Consider the following 19,061-nt stretch of genomic DNA (forward strand, 5'->3'; position numbering starts at 1 on the left):
AATAATAATAATAAGACAAAAAATTACCTGAAAATTAGCCAAAAAAGTTTTTCAACCAAAAAGAAAGAAAACAGGAAAAAAGGGCAGAAAAATATATATTTTTTGAATATGTACTTTTTTTTCTGTAACACAATTCTGAATTTAAAATTGTAGTACTTCTAAATATAGTTTTCTGGACATTTTCCCTTTTGGAGTATGTTTCTAACCTCCCTTTTACCCTTTTTTAATAATTATGATAAAACATTTATTCAAAAAAGGACTTGTCAAAACAGTGCTTAAGAAGACAATAAAAGCAGATAAATTAATCCAACAAATGGAGCGTCCATAAAGGAAAGCATGAAAGGTTGGTAGGTATTTTGTAATTCACAGCATCTTGTTATTGTTACTACTGTTAAAATGTTGAATTTGCATGGCATGTCTACATGAAATTTCAGATGGCTGCAGACTGACCTAACAGAGATGGTTATGTTTTAACATGGATTAGTGTGTTGTACTTTTGCTACCATTAGATGACACGCAAGTTTCCAAGAATGAGGATAAAGGGTCTAAATAAAGCAAAATAAAGCATAAGGTCCAAAGTGTGATGTGCCCATATTAGTATTCAGGGTCACAGGAGGATAAATGCTGGATAAAAGCTAAATAAAGCCACATATGAGCTCCAATTTGAGATTTGAGTGGAAATGTAGTTTAAAACATGCATGAGGATAAGCCATCCAAAAAATGTATGCATTAATAATAATCAAGATTTGGATGACAACAGTGTGAGCAATAAATTCAAAAAAGTTTTAAAAAATAAAAAAAATAAAAAATAGAACAGAAACAATAGCATTAAAGCATTAAAGTTATTGTGTACAAGTAGAAATTTGGTGCTTCTGTAACGACTCAGCCACCAGAACATGAATATGTACAGCAGATTTCATGCAGATCCCAGCTAACAAATTTTGGTTCTAAAAACATTCTGAGAATGGTGCAATGCAATGTTTGTAGTAAAAAGTGATGTTTTTAGTGGAAAGTTTTCTTTTAGTTTCCAGAATGTTCTTGTTAAAGTTAGGGTAATGTTCTGTATAAACATAAAAAAATGTTAAAAATGTTTTTTCTTGTTTTTTTTGTTTGTGTTTGTGTTCTCATGAAACATTGAGGGAACGTTTCATAAAAAAAAGAACATTCTGTTACCTACCTACCTACCTATGTTATAATGTTACATCTTAATCAGCATTTACCCTTAAAGGAACATTATTTGTAATGATAAACATCCTTAAAATGTTCTTTGCACATTAGATTAAATTGTTTTCTTTAAAACATTATTGCAACTTGTAGGTAACGTAAGTCAATGTTGTGTGAACATTCCCTGCTAGCTGGGATGTGACCAGTGGCATGACGATGGACCAAAGTGGGCAAACAAACCAGCTGACAAATCGACATCACAGTCCTGATTCTCTGCAGAGCGAAAAAAAAACGACCGTAATAGAAGTTTTCAGTCTACAGTTTGGTGGATTTGCTTTGCGCAGGCGTGTTCGAGTCACTCTCCTTCTTCGGGGTCGTCTTCATGCTGTGAGATAAAGAAACCGAAAATTATGTCAGTTCAGTTGGCTTGATGGTGTTTTCTGTGCTTTATTTTGTTTGAATCTTGTTGTCAACAAAAGTACAGAAACAAGACGGTATCTGGTTCATGTTTTCATATTTGATGATGTGTGCAGAACTCAAAGGGAAAGTTGCATGCTTCCATCCTTTTGGTTTAACGGGTGTAGTTTTGAAGAATGAAAATAGTTGCCATATAAAACTGCTCACAACAAGTTCTGTGGATTATCTTGAGCAAAAAGGGTCATTGCTGTTGAGTTTTTTAAATGAAGTTTTGGGTTTGGTTTTGAGTGCTGTCTAGATTCAGTCTATTAGTAAGAAGGCAAACATCTCCAACACTCTGCAACTCAAAGAAGTTAGACAAGTTCTCCATACTGAACTTAAGTTAGAAATATCAAATAAAAATTCAATTTCTGCAAGATAATGCACTATTTGTAATTTTGAACATTTCATTTGAAATAGACAATGAATGCTGCTTCTTATTCTAAATACTGGATTAATACAAATGTTTTCCTGAATAACCACTGAAGTGTGCACAATAAAATAGATGTTCAAACAGACTTACCTAATTCACACATGCTGTTGTTTTATTGCGCACCTCACTAACAAGGATGTGCATGGTCCTTAACACCCCTTAGACACTGACTTACTGACCCCCCAAAAAAAGCCAATATTGACATAATTCCTTAGTAAATCATCGGCTTGTTTACCTGTTGCCCTCGGCCTCGTTGGTCGAATCAGGAAGCTCTTTTCTCCTGGTCTCAGGCAGCAGGAAGCTGAGAGCTCCACTGATCAGTGGGAGGCCACTGTAGACCACGATGGGTATGGACCAGTGGTACATGGCCAACATGTTGAGCAACGGAGACACCAAGCCACCTGCTCTGCTGGCAGTGCAGCCCAAACCTGACGCTGTTTGTCTGAGACAGAGACACAGAGCTCAGATGACCACAGCGGTTTACTTAAAAAATTTACACGGCTGTTGTCATGACATGAGAAAGCTAAGTAAATCTGGGTGTCATCGGCATAACTGTGATAGGCAAGGTTGTTGCTCCGAAGGATGAGGCCAATATCAAACAGAAGCGGGCCAAGAATTGATCCTTGAGGAACACCACAGGTCAGAGGCATGTGAGTGTATCATTCACTACAGTGAGGCTGAGGACTTACCTCACAAATGTTGGGAACAACTCCTGAACATACACGCTACATATAGATCCTGCCCAGTTTATGAAAAAACGTCCCAAGGTTGCTAATGTAGTGATAGCAACGGCATTACCTGGAAGGAGACCAAGCATCCATGCTGTTAAAGCTGCACGTTGTTCTTAGAATTAAGCAACGATCCAACTTGCTGGGAATCATCAGCTCATCTTTTCAAGAAATTAAATCTGCTGCCTATTTTTTATATCAATATTTATCAAACAAATGTTATTATGTATAAATGTATGTTTCAAAAGCACAACTTACCAAAATGCACCTAAATTCAGAGTATCACTAACATAATTAGGGTACACTGTCTGGATATAATTACCGTCTGTACAAAGTTTTATCACAAACCATCCAGAGATATTTTACTGTGTTTTAGTAAGTGTTGCACTGACTAGCTAACATTGCCCCCCTAACAACAAGCTGCTACTGAATCGAAAAACAGAAAAAAATGAGAGATACCGTCTGAAGTGCTTTACCTTGAGGAACAGCTAGAATTAAAATGCACATGAATCCCCCGGTCAGAAGTGTTGATATCAGCGACACTTTCCTCCCCAGTGCCTCTAACAGCCAGATGCAAAGTATATGAGCTGGAAGTTCACTCGCACCAAACATGAGCTGCGTCACAAAGACACTCAAACCAAAATTTCCCACATTGTACGAAATGCAGTAGTAGGTAACATTTAAGGAAAACCTGGAGGATTTCAAACAGAGAGCAATTATCAAAAAATAGGAACTGTAAAACGTTTTATTACTTCAGCTTCTCGATATATACTTGACAGGTTTGGAAAAATTGTTATGTGTATCCAAAAATGTGACTTACCATGCCAATATTATGGTAAAGAAATACTTCCTGAGCACGGGGGATTGGATCAGAACTAATACGCCTCCCTTTTTCTCAGTTTCTTTCTCAACAATCTGTAATGCACAGAAAGTGGACATAACGTCACGCTTCAAGTTAGCAAAGCATGTCATCAAACAGATTCACTAAACTAGCAAATCACCAGAATAAATGTTGGCATTATACACTCAAGTTTGTCACCTAAAAAGCAGCTGGAAACACAGCAATAACTCGCTAAAATCACCCCCCCCCCTTCCAACGTCCACATAAAAAAGTGAACTTGTTTAGGCCATTTTCCACTATCATTTGGGACTTTATGGACAAGACTACTAATCCAGAAATCCAAAAAAGGCAAACAATAATAAGTAAATAAAGAAGTTTCCACACTAACTTTACTGCTATCCTGATGATACTCCGCTTTATCTGCTGCCTACACAATGGCAGAAAAATAAGTTGTTGTGAAGAGTTGGTACCTTTTCGAGCAGAGAGTCTGGTACAGGGCGTTTGTTGATGGCCGCCACTCTGATAATCAGCTGTTTGGCCTCTTCTGTCCGTCCTCTGCTTAACAACCACCTGGCCGACTCTGGAATAAACCTGACAGAAACACCGTCAGCAATAATCTATAATTGACTTTTTAAAACAACAGAAAGTATTAAGAGTTAATGCTCACCAAATGTAAACAGCAACGACAGCGAGCAGAGCTGCTGTGATGATTTGAGCCAGTCTCCAGTCTCTGATGTAATAAATCAGACCAGCGAGGACGACCTGTCCAACTGCACCTAACAGCTGAGTCACACAGGCTCCCCATGATCTTTTGGACGGCCCGATCCACTCAGTGGCTGGAAAAAGGAAATTAGTGACAGTTAATCTTCAGTTTATTTAATATGTTCTTATCCCAGGTCAACGTGTACTGTCTCTTTGCAGTGGACTTCTGCGTCCACATATTTAACTGTAGGTATCCTTCTGCGTCTGCTGTTGACATTCGTCACTACTGTGCTGTCAACAGAAGCACATGGTGGGATTTTGCTGCATATGGTTATTTTTATACAACGAAAGTATATTGCAACCACCATCAGGACGTCAACAAATGCACATGCTAACATGGATGGTTATGATTGGGGAAGGCGGCACATGGTGAGGCATCCTGTAGCGTAAACAGCTGACGCATCAGATTACCTAAAAAGTCATAGGTAGATGCAGAAGGCCAGAGACAGCGCAGCATCATGTAATGATTTTAGGATGAGAACGTCTTGTTTATAATGCAAACCTCTACCAAAAATGATGGCAAAATGTTGTAAAAGGTTAACAGATGAGTAATTGCTGGTGAATAATATACCTGTACTGGTTGATGTAGTTTTATGATTAAAAAAATAGCTGTTGCTCAGTGGATTTAGCTACTGGTGTTTTAAGTTTAGCCATACAGTCAGTTTTGATTGTTCCAGTGTGGTGAGAAAAAGCTCATCTGTTTATGATCAGAAATTATAAATGATTGAATGTGACGCGAAAAAAAATGGAAAAAAATTAAGCAGCTGAAAGATGAAAACTAAACTAAAAACAGCTAAATTATCTTTGACTCTGGTCATGATGGAAGATAACAAAAACTGACTAAAAATGAATGTTTTCATGTGTAAAATGATGGCGTATACTGTACCTAATATGACGCCGTTCAGTCGGTAGCCTCCATAGCCAATTCCTGCTATGAACTGCGATGCCAAATATAAATAGAAGTTGGGACATAGTCCAGATGTTAAAGTAAATATGAACAACAAAACAAATGGAATCTGAGCTGCTCGCTTACGACCAAACCTGGAACACATAAAACCCCTCTGTTCAGCACATTGTGATAACATTTTTACCTTTTTATGATGCTGAGTGCATGATCTGTATAGTTTCAGGTACACTTACGATTCTGCAAAAGGTCCAAATAAGAGACACCCAATGAGAACGCCGGCCATCATCACTGTTTGTGCAACTCCCACAAAATAAGCCTGGTTACAAACCAGGTCAAACTGTAGGAAAAAGAGGAGAAATTTATAAAGATTATTTAAAGCAAGGATCTTGATTTTTGTTGATTTTGGCGGCCCCTTTGGTCGAAAGCGATCGTGTTTCCATGAGCACAAACGCCTTGTGTCCCATAAATACATTCTCAATGCGAATTATCACATATTGCCGTGGACTTCTGCATCTACATATTACACCGAGGTTTTTCCTCAGCTGATGTGAGGGTTTAAGAACAGAGGAATGTCGTATGCTGTAAAGCCCTCTGAGGCAAATTGTGATAATGGGCTTTATAAATAAAATTACTTTTTAAAAAAATCATCACATTCTGAAGTGAAAGCAGACTCCTGCATGAAAGACCGGGGTTTGCTGGATCCATCCACCACCACTCCCACCGGCTCCTGATATCATGTCGTTACAGGCAACATTTCAACCTGACACTGCTCTATGGCGTGTGATACAGACGCGACAGGCTCCATCTGGCAACGAAATCGACTGTCTGCGTATCGCACTGCTGCGGCAGGTATCGTCTGACCGTCTTCTAATTTCTTTCTAATTGCTTTTCATTCTTTTGTTTTTAAAATAAATTAAAAGAAATTTGCTCCGGGTTTAAAGGTTAACATAAAAAGTGTCTGAATGCAGCATAAAAAAAGTGCTCCAGATTTTAAAGAGTAAATATTTTTATTATAAATGAAACAGACCTGTTACTTACATCAGTGACTATGGTGGACTCATACAGCGTGTTATCGTACACCCATCCGTTCTGGCACCCTGTGGTCTCGTTGAGTCCATGCTCCCTGATGGCACCGATGTCCCAGTCCACAGGGACGAACATGAGACACCTGCTGAAGGTCCCATCCTCGTCCCGCGGCAGAGTCAGGTTCAGCTGCTCCTCTGTGGTCAGGTTAGCGTCGGCCTGAAGGATCCAGTCTGTGTTACAGTGTCGCTCCGGATCTGACTCGATGAAAAACACACTGGCAAAGAAAAAAGGCAGAATAACATTTGGGAAGCAAAGAGCAAAAAGGACAATCTTCTGGAATAATCCAAACTCTCCGATACTGTGGAGAATCTCTCCAAAATCAGCCATGTTTAAGGAAGGTTGTCTTCAGTTTAGAGATGCCAAAGTGCAGGATGACCTTTATACAATGCCCATTAATGTTTAAACCCTGGACCACATGTCTCAGGAAGGATGAAACAGCACAGTGCACTTTTATTTTGCAAAAAGAGGTGGTTTTATGATCATTTAACCAGATATGTCACTCTTTTCTCTGTGTAACGTCTTCATAACATATTTATGCTTTGGACTGCACAGTGCAATTTACCCCAGCATTCAACTTGTTTTTCAAAACAAGGTCATATTACAGGCATTTTAGCATTGTTTTGCAAAAATACAAAACTGAATGTTAGGTTGTATATGCTTTTTCCAGCACAGCTCGTAAACACAGGCTCTAACAACACCATGATGCTGTGCAGCCGATGAATCAATGCAGACTGTATATTATATCTCTTCTTATCTCTTTCAGAAAACTTTGTCAATCTTTCACCAATTTTTACAATATGCTGACTGTTAAACCTTCCTGACAACACTCTTACATCACAGATAATCCCATTACATAATAAACAATCATTATGAAGCACCTGCTACAGTATATCATGAAATGCTATAAATTATAATGCAGTAAACCTTTTGACCCTCAGTCTGCAGAAAACCGAAAACAACCTTTAAATGAAAAATGATTCTTATTTTCCAAAATATTTAATTTTAGAAAATAGGAACATTTTTAGTTTCGTCTGATTTCACCCAGAAATGTTGCCTTGTTACTGTGTGACTTCTCAGACTGAAGTGGAGGAAAACGAACCTCTGCCTTCTCTTGAGGGCTAAAGATCAACTTTGTTGTAATTTTTTACTGTAATTTGTTGACACTTTTTTTCACGCTTTCCACCGTCTCTGCTGCCCTGAAACATTATGCAAACGTCAAAACTCTGCAATTCAGGTATTACTGAAGTTTTCCAATTTCCCACTTGTAATTACAGCTTTGGAGGGCCGTTCGTGTGCTCATAATTTGTGAATACAGTAAATACGCTAAATACGATATTTCTGAGGAGCACGTGAAGGCAGAAAATTACCTAAAAATATTCCAGTCAAACAGTCAGTGAGGAGAAAACTCAGAGTAACTCCTCAACATACACCCTGCAGCTTTACACACAGCTCCTCTATTGGAAAAACATCTAGTATGTTGCATTCTGGTCTATAATCAGGCACGTGTGTGCTCAGTGAGAAACTGGACTGCATGTTAGTCCACATGTAAATTTGTAACTGAGAAAGTAAGTAGAAAGTCAAGGAGTGGACTGTCCTGCAGTTGCCCAATCATAAAGCAGCGCTGGCTTGTTCTCAGACTGATAACAAGCTGCTAAAGAGCAGCTGGAGGTCACAGGACGTAACGCCTTCTCATACACTCTCACCCCGACTGTGTTTACATTTCCCAGCAGTTTATGTATTTCAGCTCTTTCCTCTGTTCTCCTCTGCACGTTTTTTGTTTTTGCTGCTGTGCAGGATCAGTCAGGAGTGTTTCTAGGATTTGGGAGCTTAGAGTAGACCTCTGCAGGAGCTCATTTTTGATGCTTTTCAATGCACTCTGGCACTTTCTTTACCCTGAAAAGCATTGGTTATTTATAAGAGGTGATGCAAAAAGGGTGACGCATGTCAAATAATTCGTTAAGCAGTGAGAAAGAAGGGACTTATTAATAACAGAATTAAAGATTTTTTTTCTTGTTAAAATGTTTTAATTTTTTTTTCATTAAACGTTCTTTGGTCATTTAAAAAAATGATTTTTATTTTTTTCAAATGATTCTTTAAGAACTGAAGAGGGGTTTTAGGATAGGGGTGGGGTATTTAATTTAACATAACTTATATAATGATTATGTATTTATTTTACCACCACTTAAAAAAAATAATAAATTAATCCTGTACATTTTTTAAAAGTTTTGACTTTTTTTTTTTTTTAAAAAAAAAACACCAACATTTCACCATTTATCAAAGCCAGAAACTGTAAAAACTTTGTCAGAAATTTGAAATTGTGACAAAAGTCTCAAAGTTTTTGAACACATCATGTTGGATAAACACTTGATGCATTTCCCAAGTCACTCAAAAAGTCTTCTGGAAAAATATTACAGCTTTTACTTAAAATACAGTGTTTATTCCATCTTGGGACCAGTTCATGGCGCTAAATAAGACTTGTTACACTTTTTTACAAGCAAGACAGCTGGACATTCATTGACAGTGTTTTATTTTTCCTATAGAGTTGTAATGACGGCAATAAAAACAGATATTTTTATCAGACGCAATATAAACTTAAACACTTCAGGTGACTCAGCAGAATTGAAGGCACAGACAGTCCAAAATAACGTTTTACTATTGCTCGTGTTACACTCAACAAAAACATCATTGTCCTTCTGTCTGTGTTCTGGGGGGTGGCGGGTTGGTTTATAGGTTTCGATGTTGTTTTATGTTTTTAACTTGTGAAGCACTTTGTGCTACATTAAATGTATGAAAAGTGCTGTTGAATACTGTGAATAAAGTTGTCACTTGGAGTCACATGAGGTGAAACTCCAGTAAAACGTGATCCCATCAGCTCCTTTAACTTGTGCGCTAATTTCGGCCTTCTTTTTTTTGTGTGTCTTTTACATCGATGGCTGCTGCTTTTTAACTTTCCATGTTTTCGGACAGTTCTGGTAATCCGTGGTTTAATTGTACACACATCCTGAAAAACAGCCGTGCCGCACTGCAGCCGCTGTTAACAGTGATGCACAGCAGGAACAGGACAGCGCCGCACATTCCCACTGTCACACCAGTACCTATTCAAGGTAAAATACACTCCTCCTCTCCGCAGAGTCCTCCTCCATCAGAAAATAGAGACAGAGCCTGCTGGTTGAATGGTGTCGTTTTGGTGAAGTTTTGGTGAATCTGATGCAGCACGAAGGTTGTCCAATTAATTGTCCAATGTCTGTCCGATGGCTCGCAGGACACTAGTTCAGCTCGTGTCCATTCTTCTCCATCTTTTCCTGGATGTTTACGGGTGTTTATATTTGAAAACCTCAACCTAGAAGCTAGCCGGTTAGAAATCGCCGGGAAAGTTCACAGAACGATGAGTTGATTTCTTCGACCCGATGAACTACTCACAGCCAATCGCCATCACCAAGACAAATATCACCACCAAGACAAAAAATTTGGCACAAATTAAGACGAGTTGACAGAGGGGTTTAAAGGGGGAGATTTTAAGGTCACTCAGAGAGCGCAGACTGGTGCGAAGGCCAATAGGGGTGTAATGATACGTTTTAATAACAATACGATAAATGGTTGGCGATACGATACCAGAGCGATGTGGGCTCATCTATCAAATGTGATACCGAACAAAAACAGTCACCTCTGTGGAGCTCAAATCCAGCACTCAGTCTAGAGTTTGGTGGATTTTCTGCTGTTGTGTTTCACCGCATTAGAGTCGCTTCTCGTCTTCTTTGTGGTCATTTTCCTAGAATGAAAACAAGAACATTTAAATTGCATAATTTCAACCTTTATCTGTGAGACTTTTTGGAAAAAATAAATGAATATATCAACTTTATCTGTATAATTACTAGTGTGTCATGTTCAACTTGTCAACAAACTCAACTATACTTTTGACATTTTGTTTTTTGTACAGATAAAACGGATGAGATATAAGTTGCTAAGGAGTGTGAGTTTGTCAAATGCAGTTCTGGTGTGAATAGATGCTCTTGGTCGAAACTGGCCCCCAATAACTGACAGTTTTCACAAACTTCCTCAGTTAGTCATCAGCTTGTTTACCTGTTGCCCTCGGCCTCATCGGTCGAGTCGGGAAGCTCTTTTCTGGTGGTCTCAGGCAGCAGGAAGCTGAGCGCTCCGCTGACCAGTGACAGGCTGCTGAACACTATGATGGGGATGGACCAGTGATAAACATCCAACATGTTGATCAACGGAGACGCCAGACCTCCTCCTCTGTAAGCTATGGATGCCAAACCCACCGCTGTTTGCCTGAAAGAGCGGAGTTCACTTTTAAATATATACTTATGCAATATATCTACACTCAATCAATCAATAAAACATTATTAGGATGACACCTGTGCTAAAGGTTAGTGAAGTGCAAAAGTGCCTGACAAGCTGATAAGACGGAGCAACTGTAGACCAGTGCTTAAGAAACAATAAAATGATGAAGGTTTAATAGAAATAAATAGTAAGTAATAAAAAGGTTTAAAAAGATGAAAACAAAAATGAAATCTCCATATCCCTCCTAAAGCGCGCGGAAATGTCCGACAGCCCTCCAGCACAGGTAAATGTGGGACAGCCCAGTCCAGCAGCGGACATGTCCAACAGCCTGCTTCAGCGTCTACATGTCCAACAGCCCACTCCAGTGGCGGACATGTCCAACAGCCACCTCAGCGGCGGACATGTCTTACAGCCTGCTCCCAGTGAAGCAGTTTTACAAACTGTGGCTCCTAAGATGTTTTCCAACAAAACACCTGTCATTGCGCGCGACCAATATGCACGGAGGTGGCTATTAATCGCGCCCATACCACTGATTCATCACATGTACCTGTAAGCCAGGCATCACCAACGGCGCACCGCGGTCCGGATCCGGACCAAAACTTCGTCCTATCCGGACCCCTGGCCAAGTTGTAATAAAGCGGTGCCTCATATACAGAGGCTGTATACCTGTACATCTGCACACCGAGCCACCAGGTGCCCCAGTATTTTTGAAGTAGTACTGCTGGGTAATTAATCGAAAAATAATGTAAACATTCTAAGCGACATAATCTTGCCCATGTTGGGTATTTCGGTTATTTAAAAATTCTGTTAACCCTTTCTCCACCGGGGCTGCCAACTCCCACGCATCTGCCCTGTGTCTTGCGCTTTTGGGCTCTGTCTCTTTTGTCTTTGTAGGTATCTAATCTAGTAATAAAATAATAATAATAATAATAATAATAATAATAATAATAATAATAATAATAATAATAATAATAATAATAATAAGTAATAGTAGTATAGTATCTATAATAATCAAATGGCCGATGAAATCAAATTAATTTTTACAACGTAAATACAATTAATTAAAATAAGGTGAATAATGTCTACAAACTATGTTTAATCAAAAGCCTGGCTGAATAGATTAATAGTTTTTATTATAATTACATATTTTGTGTTCTTTTGTGCACCATTTGGTGTAGTTTGGCGTACCTGACGGTGGTGGGAAACAGCTCCTGGCTGTAGACCATACACACTGAACCGGCCCAGTTCAGGAAGAACTTCCCGGCAGTCGCGAGCGCCGTGATAACGATGGCGTTGTCTGCAAAGTAAGAAGAGCGTAAAAACCGCGGACAGTCAGGTGGACAGACTCAGGCTGAATGTGAAGAAGAGGGGATTCACCTCGAGGGAAGGCCAGCGTTAACAGACAAACAACGCTGCCCAACAGGAGGGTCGATGTGAGGGACTTTTTCCTCCCGATCAGCTCCAGAGCCCAGATACAGACCAGATGTGCCGGGGTCTCAAAGATCCCGAACAGGAACTGAACCAGGAAGATGTTCAGACCAAACTTACCCACGTTGAGAACGAGGGAGAAGTAGCCTAAATTTAACGAAAACCTTCAAATCACAAAAACACAAAGGTGATACAAAACAGTACAAATACAAACGTTAAGACAACAGTTCAGCTGAGGAAAGAGGCGGAGAGGAAAAGGGTTTTAAATGTCTGTGTAGACATGAACAGAAAGAATTGAGATTTTTTGCCCTTGTTTTGCCTCTTTTTTCTAAGTATATATATATATATATATATATATATTATTATTATTATATATATATATATATATATATATAAAAAATCCATTTTAACGTTTTTTTTCCAAATGGTCAAATGGAAAATCCGAAACAGTAACTGTAATAGTAATTATACTATAAAAACAAATTATTGCAAAAAAAGAAAGAATTAATAACACCAAGCCAAACCTATCTTGCAAAACTCTCAAAAAATGTTTTGTTTTTCTTCTTCTTGTTTTTTTTTAAGTATCTTTATTTTAATTATTGTTGGTGCTTTCTTACATTAATCTGATATACATTACAATATCAGCACGTTGTGACTTTGTATTTGGTTTTAAGTATGCACTAAATGGTGAAAAATGTTGGAACCATGATACCAAAATGTCATAGAATTCAAATAAAAAGTGCATTTCAAAATGTGCTCAACTTACCAAGCAAAAGATACAATGAATAAATATTTTGTCAGGACTGTTGAGCTAAAAATGGCTTTCAGTCCTCCACTCTGGACTTCTCGATCCCCAGTTACCTGAAGGACAAACGCACGATTAAAATACTGAGAAAATCACTCAACATAACATAACATATATAACATAGAGCTGCTATAACAAAACATAAAGCTGCTGCTGGAAATTTGCACCTAATCGTTTCTATTCTATGAATAAGGCAGCCGTTACAGTTATTCTAAAAAAAATCTTATTTGAAACTAACTCATGAAGTTAAGTAATAACAATAATAACTTTATTTGTACAACACCTTTAAAAACAGAGTTTACAAAGTGCTTTAACAGACAAAGTCATATTGAACACGAGCGAGATGAAACCAGAGAAGAGTTTGGATAAAATGAAATCCAGAGTGGACAAAAAATGCAAAATGTAAAATGTCAATATAAAACAAAAACATGGACCAATAACAACAGAAGCAACAAAAGCAATAGAACCACAAATTAAAGGAAATATAATGAATAAAACATAAATTAAAAGGGTAAAATAAATAAAAACCAGAGGACAAATAATGCAAGATTCAAGATGTAAAATGTCAATATAAAATAATACAAAGAAATATGCTAAAAACAGCATCAACAAAAGCATCAAAAGTAATAAAACCACGAATAACAGGAAATAAAATCAATGAAATATTAATTAAAGGTTAAAATATTTTTTTTTAAAAATAAAAAAACAAACCTACTAATCTTATGACCTGAGATAAATTAATACATTAAAATTGTAATAAAATCAAACATAAATTAATCAAATAAAAATAATGAATACATCTGAATTTAAATTACCTCGTCCAGCAGATTCTCTGGGATTTGCTTTTTATTTATTGCTGCAACTTGACGTATCAACTGAGTCGCCTCTTCGGTTCTTCCCTGTCCCAGCAGCCACCTCGCAGATTCAGGAATCCACCTGAAAATATTCAACACAGTCAAAACTACTCCTTTACTTCTCAATTTAATGCATTATTAATTAATGAAAACGTGCGTATTCAACCAACAGCAGGGAAGCAAGAAGGTGTCAGCGTGGGAGGAACTTTTACTCTGTGAAACCTCAGGGACATATTTTTATTTATTATTTTTTTTTAATTTAAATTTTCACTAAACCTTATTAAAGAAAAGTTGCTGGGAATTTGCTGTTAGGGATGTTGATTTTTTCAGTTTTGATGAAACATTTGCTAAAGGCATTTAAACAAAGTTTTGCGTTGGAGTTTGTTATATTTATATAAATTATGTCATGATTAAGGCTGTCAATCGATTCAAATATTTAATCGCAAATTAATCGCACATTTTTTATCTGTCCTAAATACCTTCAAGGGCCATTTTTCACGTTTTTAGAACTCTTATAAACATGGGAGAGGAAAAAAATACTTGCTTTATGTAAATGTACGTATATTATTATTTCAACAATCCAGAAAAAATGACAATTGTAGAATAACCTCAAAGTTACTGCATACAAAAAATAAAAAATAAAAAAATAATAATAATACACTGAAAGAGAAACTTGAGCTTATTGTGTTGTTTGTATGAAAAGTGCAATATGAAAAAGTCTGACTGACTGATTAAAAAAAATAGGCCGAGGGTCATGGTCACAGACCGTGCGTTTATCGCGCGTCAAAAAACATTTGTGCCGTCAAAATGAATTAGCATTTGCACCGGATATTAAAAGTGAAATCAAAAGTCTGTTGTGTGTTGACATTATATTAGATCCAACACTGTGCGTTGTGGGTATTATGTTATGTGAGATGACAAAAAGGAAAACTATATATTTACTGAGGATTGATACCACAGCCTCCCAGTATAAACCAGTGCACAGAGAGGGTGAAAATGTATAGATTCCCTCTCTATTTTGCCTTTGCTTTGTTTTCTTACTTTTTTTACAAAAAGTAAACAAGCAAGGGAAACAATTTAATTATGGTATTTAATCTTGGTTTATATTATTATTACTACTGATTTGTCATACTTATATATTTTTTCTGTGCTCTTTTTCTTTACTTAGTATATTAAATATGGATATGAAAGAATGTGATCAGGTTGTAAACATCTCCAATATGCTGTATGTTGTTTGTGTGTGTGTGTGTTTTTTTGTTGAATATATTGAATAAGTAAAAAGTAAATCTGCAATAACGCGTTATTAACTTTGTTTTGGTAAACACATATCTGTTCCAAATATTGGTTAATAATAGATATCAGCCCTGAAAAACCAAAATCGGTCACCCCTCTTTCAAACGCAGCTAATGTCTCGTATCATGGTGATGAAAATCCAAACAGTTATTAATTCATCAGAGTCTAAACAGAAACTGGTCTGCAAACAAGGTCAGTTACACAGCAAACCTCCCGAGCACACCGCGCCGACGCTGGTTTGGCATTATCTCATTACGCGAAGCGACAGACGCGCCAAGACACACAAAGCTGAAGAGGTCCGAGCTGGAAACCACAATACGAGGGCTGGGACAGCACGTACCAAATGTAGAGCAGAATAACGCCCTGCGCTCCCACCATGACGAACTGCGCCTCCCTCCAGTCGCGGATGACGTAGACCAGACCGGCCATGACGCACTGTCCAACCGCCGAAAACATCTGGCTCATGCAGGAGGCAAAGGACCTTTTGGTGATCCCGATCCACTCTGTGGCTGCAAACGCACAAACCAGAGGTCCGAGTTCAAAAATGCAGCCTCAGTTTGTGGCCTCATTCAGTATTTCCAAAATTAAAGTCCTCCCAGATGTGGACTCCACTTGTGACAGGTGCAAACTCTCACCTGCCGCCCTCATTCTGGCCGCGTCCTAATCTCAACACGTACTCGAGCTCAATTTTCAATTTTTTTTTAAAATAACAATTCACCGAGATCCATTAGTAGCTTTTTTGGCGCAGCAGGAGAGGAAATTAATTTGAGATTTACATTAAATAAATTCATAAACTCCAAATTAATTCATTTAAGTCATATTTAGCTTTTATTGCATCTTTTTGTAGCCAATCACAATGGGCCTTTATTTTGTGCAACTGCATGTTTTTTTCTTTTTTCTTTTAAATTGAATCTAATTTTATTTTTAAAAATGTTTTTTTTTTTGTCTCTGTATGCCTGTGATTATGTGTATTACTGTGTGTATATATGTGTTTTTGTACACATATCTTTATTTTATTCCACTGTTGTCTTTTATGAGTTTTTATATGCACATGGTCAAAAAAAAAAGAAAAAAGAAAAATACAGAATTTAAATAAATAAATAAAAAGGGTCATACCTAACACAGTGGAGTTGATTCTGTATCCTCCGAGTGCAGCTCCAACGATGAACTGTGACACGATGTAAACGTAGAAATTTGGAGAAACTCCAACAACTGCGAGGAATATCGCCAGAAGGACGACCGGTATCTGGGTGGCTCTCCTGCGGCCGAACCTGAAGGTAGAGAACGGCAGATTTAAAGGTTTCAGCGTTATAGTTTTTCCTTCCTGCACATTTCACTTCAAATTTCCAGACTTCTTGGTTTTTATTTTTTGGCCATATTTGACATTTGAGACCAAAGAATCAACCCGAAGAAAACATTCAGTTACTCACTGTCCAAAGTCCAAACTCCTGCGCAGGAAGATGGACAGCTGCTACCTATACACATATTATTTTCTTATTCACATTTTTTATTATTATTATCTTTATCATTGTTATTATTATCATTGTTGTTATTATTATTAATAATAATAAAATATAATAAAAATTACATATTGAATAAACACTGACATACATAACATTTTTATTCCCCCATGTTTTTAAAAATAAAATCCTAAATGAGAACTGAAAAAAACTTAAAAATGATAATAATAATATTTATTAATATTATTACTAATAAATGTTAGACTAAAAATTTGATAAAAGACTAAAAGACAAAAAAAAAAAATAAAAGAAAATAAAATGATTGATTGATGATTGAATGATTTTTACTCCATTAATACAATAAAGTAAATAATTTAAAAAAGATAAATAATTACTATAAATTATGCTTAATCTAAATCTTGGCTGAATATGTAGGTTTTGATTATAATTACATAGTTTGTGTTTTATTATTTTGCATATGTGACAGTAGTGGGAAACAGCTCCTGACTGTAGAACATACACACTCACATTATTTCCCTTTAGATACCGAATAAATAAAAATATATCAATATATAGTTATAAATATAGTAATATTATTATTAATAATAAAAATAATAATAATAAAGCTAGAGAAAAATGTCCCGTGAACTATACTTCATAATTATTATTATTAGAAACTTTAAATTATATTACAGAATTATTTTTCTCGGCAATTTCTTTGTATTTTTTCTTTTGTTGTTGCTTTTTTTGTTTGTTAAGGTTTTTTGGGGCTTATTTTCAGGTTTTTTTCTTGGTCTTTTCACAGATTTCTTGTTAACCTCTGGGCCGTGTCTTCTTTTGTCGCTCTTTGCCTTTTTCCTGTGTTTTTGAATAAAATGAAGCCAATTTGGTCTCAAAAGGTTAAATAAATAATTTGATTGTATTTCCATCTTTTCTAAGCAACTTTAGTGTGAAAGGAATTAAAAACCCGTCACATAAAGACGCCTGATTCAAATATAAGCTTGTTGAGTTCAGTGATTTAAGCAAATATCAGTCTGGGCTATTGACTTAAGTTTTAAAGGTATTTTTAAAGAAACTTACGATTCTGCTGTAGGTCCAAAGATGAATGAACCAGCGAGTAAACCACACATGAAGACGGTCTGCACGACCTGAGCCAGGTACGATTTCCCACAGACCAGATCGAACTGCAGAAGGACAAGATGAGCAGGTCAGCCAGCACAGGTGAGTCAAAAAACACAAACTGCACACCGAGATGGACTTACATCAGTGACTATGGTGGACTCATACAGCGTGTTGTAGTACACCCATCCGTTCTGGCACCCTGTGGTCTCGTTGAGTCCGTACTCCCTGATGGCACCGATGTCCCAGTCCACAGGGACAAACATGAGACACCTGCTGAAGGTCCCGTCCTCGTCCCGGGGCAGAGTCAGGTTCAGCTGCTCCTCTGTGGTCAGGTTAGAGTCGGCCTGAAGGATCCAGTCTGTGTTACAGTGTCGCTCCGGATCTGACTCGATGAAAAGAAAACTACAGAAGAAAATGGGCAGCAGAAGGTTTGGGGAGGTTAATGCAGAGAGGATGAGCTTCTGGAAGACACCGAAGTCACCGACCGTCCTCAGAATCTCCCCAAATTCCACCATTTTCACTCAGCAGGTGTGAGACCAGCTCAGGTGGACGTCCTCGTTTAGGCTCGGCTCAGGATAAATGTTTAACCGTCTGACTTTAGTCAGTAACTCGAATCGTTGACTTGTTAAATCAGGAGATGATGAAAACTGGGCTTTAAAGGGACACTTCTTCCCAAAATCAAATATTTGACCTCTTACCTGATGTGCTGCTGATCAGTCTAAATTGTTTTGCTGCAAGTTGCATAGTGTTTTAAGATTTTAGGACGTTTTTAAGATTTTAGGACATTTCAGGGATTTTAGAACATTTCTAGCATTTTGAGACTTGTCTCGGATTTTAGGTAATTTCTTGGATTTAGGGGCATGTCTTGGATTTAAGGACATTTCTCAGATTTTAAAGACATTTCTAGAATTTGGGACATGTCTTGGGTTTTTGGGACATTTCTCAGATTTTAGGCTTGTTTCTTATATTTTGAAACATTTCTAGGATTTCTAGGTCTGAAAATCCTAGAAACGTCCTAAAACCCAAGAGCTGTCCTAGGAAACGTCCCACAATCCAGAAATGTCCTATAATCCTAGAGATGTCTTTAAATCCAAGAATCATACTAAAATCCTAAAAATAAGCTATACCAAAATCCAAGAAACGTCTTAAAGTCTAACATTTTCTTAAAGCAGAGAAATGTACCAAAATCATAGAGATGTCCTTAATTTTGAGAAACGACCTAAAATCCTAGAAATATCCTAAAATTCAAGAAACGTCCTAAAATCCAAGACACGTCCCAAGATCCTAAAGCAGCAAAGACAGTTGAGTGCACCTGATCTACACTGATAAATAACACTACAGGTAAGAGGAAAAATATCTATTTTGGGCGAACTGTCCCTTTAATTAATCACAGATCAATCAAACATTGTCCTCACCCATTGAC

General features: G+C 37.3%; 2 protein-coding genes across 2 annotated transcripts; both read right to left on the reverse strand.

Moving 5' to 3' along the window:
• Positions 1-110: 110 nt before the first annotated feature.
• LOC121950862 (solute carrier family 22 member 13-like) lies at positions 111-7,299 on the reverse strand. Its single transcript, XM_042496943.2, has 10 exons — positions 6,330-7,299; positions 5,525-5,628; positions 5,271-5,425; positions 4,290-4,458; positions 4,093-4,213; positions 3,602-3,696; positions 3,258-3,472; positions 2,743-2,851; positions 2,289-2,495; positions 111-1,549 (listed from the first exon to the last, which is right to left on the reverse strand). Exons 1-10 carry the CDS (start codon positions 6,702-6,704, stop codon positions 1,480-1,482), a joined length of 1,620 nt encoding a protein of 539 aa, XP_042352877.2. The 5' UTR covers positions 6,705-7,299; the 3' UTR covers positions 111-1,479.
• Positions 7,300-8,881: 1,582 nt separating this feature from the next.
• Positions 8,882-18,916, reverse strand: LOC121951636 (solute carrier family 22 member 13-like). The gene is made up of 10 exons (XM_088085906.1): positions 17,779-18,916; positions 17,597-17,700; positions 16,173-16,327; positions 15,397-15,565; positions 13,725-13,845; positions 12,871-12,965; positions 12,054-12,268; positions 11,865-11,973; positions 10,458-10,664; positions 8,882-10,146 (listed from the first exon to the last, which is right to left on the reverse strand). Exons 1-10 carry the CDS (start codon positions 18,151-18,153, stop codon positions 10,071-10,073), a joined length of 1,626 nt encoding a protein of 541 aa, XP_087942032.1. The 5' UTR covers positions 18,154-18,916; the 3' UTR covers positions 8,882-10,070.
• Positions 18,917-19,061: the final 145 nt, after the last annotated feature.

Source organism: Plectropomus leopardus, chromosome 12, assembly GCF_026936395.1.
Source record: "Plectropomus leopardus strain MGB_pleo_1.0 chromosome 12, ASM2693639v1, whole genome shotgun sequence".
In the NCBI taxonomy this organism is placed as follows: Eukaryota; Metazoa; Chordata; class Actinopteri; order Perciformes; family Serranidae; genus Plectropomus; species Plectropomus leopardus.

What these genes read in the sequence shown, in the direction of transcription:
- LOC121950862 (XM_042496943.2), bottom strand. Translation starts at nt 6,704, where the DNA reads ATGGCTGATTTTGGAGAGATTCTCCACAGTATCGGAGAGTTTGGATTA. An exon ending in CAGACTCTCTGCTCGAAAAG is followed by an intron (nt 3,697 to 4,092) that starts GTACCAACTCTT and finishes TGTGCATTACAG; the next exon opens with ATTGTTGAGAAAGAAACTGA. An exon ending in AACGAGGCCGAGGGCAACAG is followed by an intron (nt 1,550 to 2,288) that starts GTAAACAAGCCG and finishes TTTATCTCACAG; the next exon opens with CATGAAGACGACCCCGAAGA.
- LOC121951636 (XM_088085906.1), bottom strand. Translation starts at nt 18,153, where the DNA reads ATGGTGGAATTTGGGGAGATTCTGAGGACGGTCGGTGACTTCGGTGTC. An exon ending in AACGCTGGCCTTCCCTCGAG is followed by an intron (nt 11,974 to 12,053) that starts GTGAATCCCCTC and finishes CTTACTTTGCAG; the next exon opens with ACAACGCCATCGTTATCACG. An exon ending in GATGAGGCCGAGGGCAACAG is followed by an intron (nt 10,147 to 10,457) that starts GTAAACAAGCTG and finishes TTTTCATTCTAG; the next exon opens with GAAAATGACCACAAAGAAGA.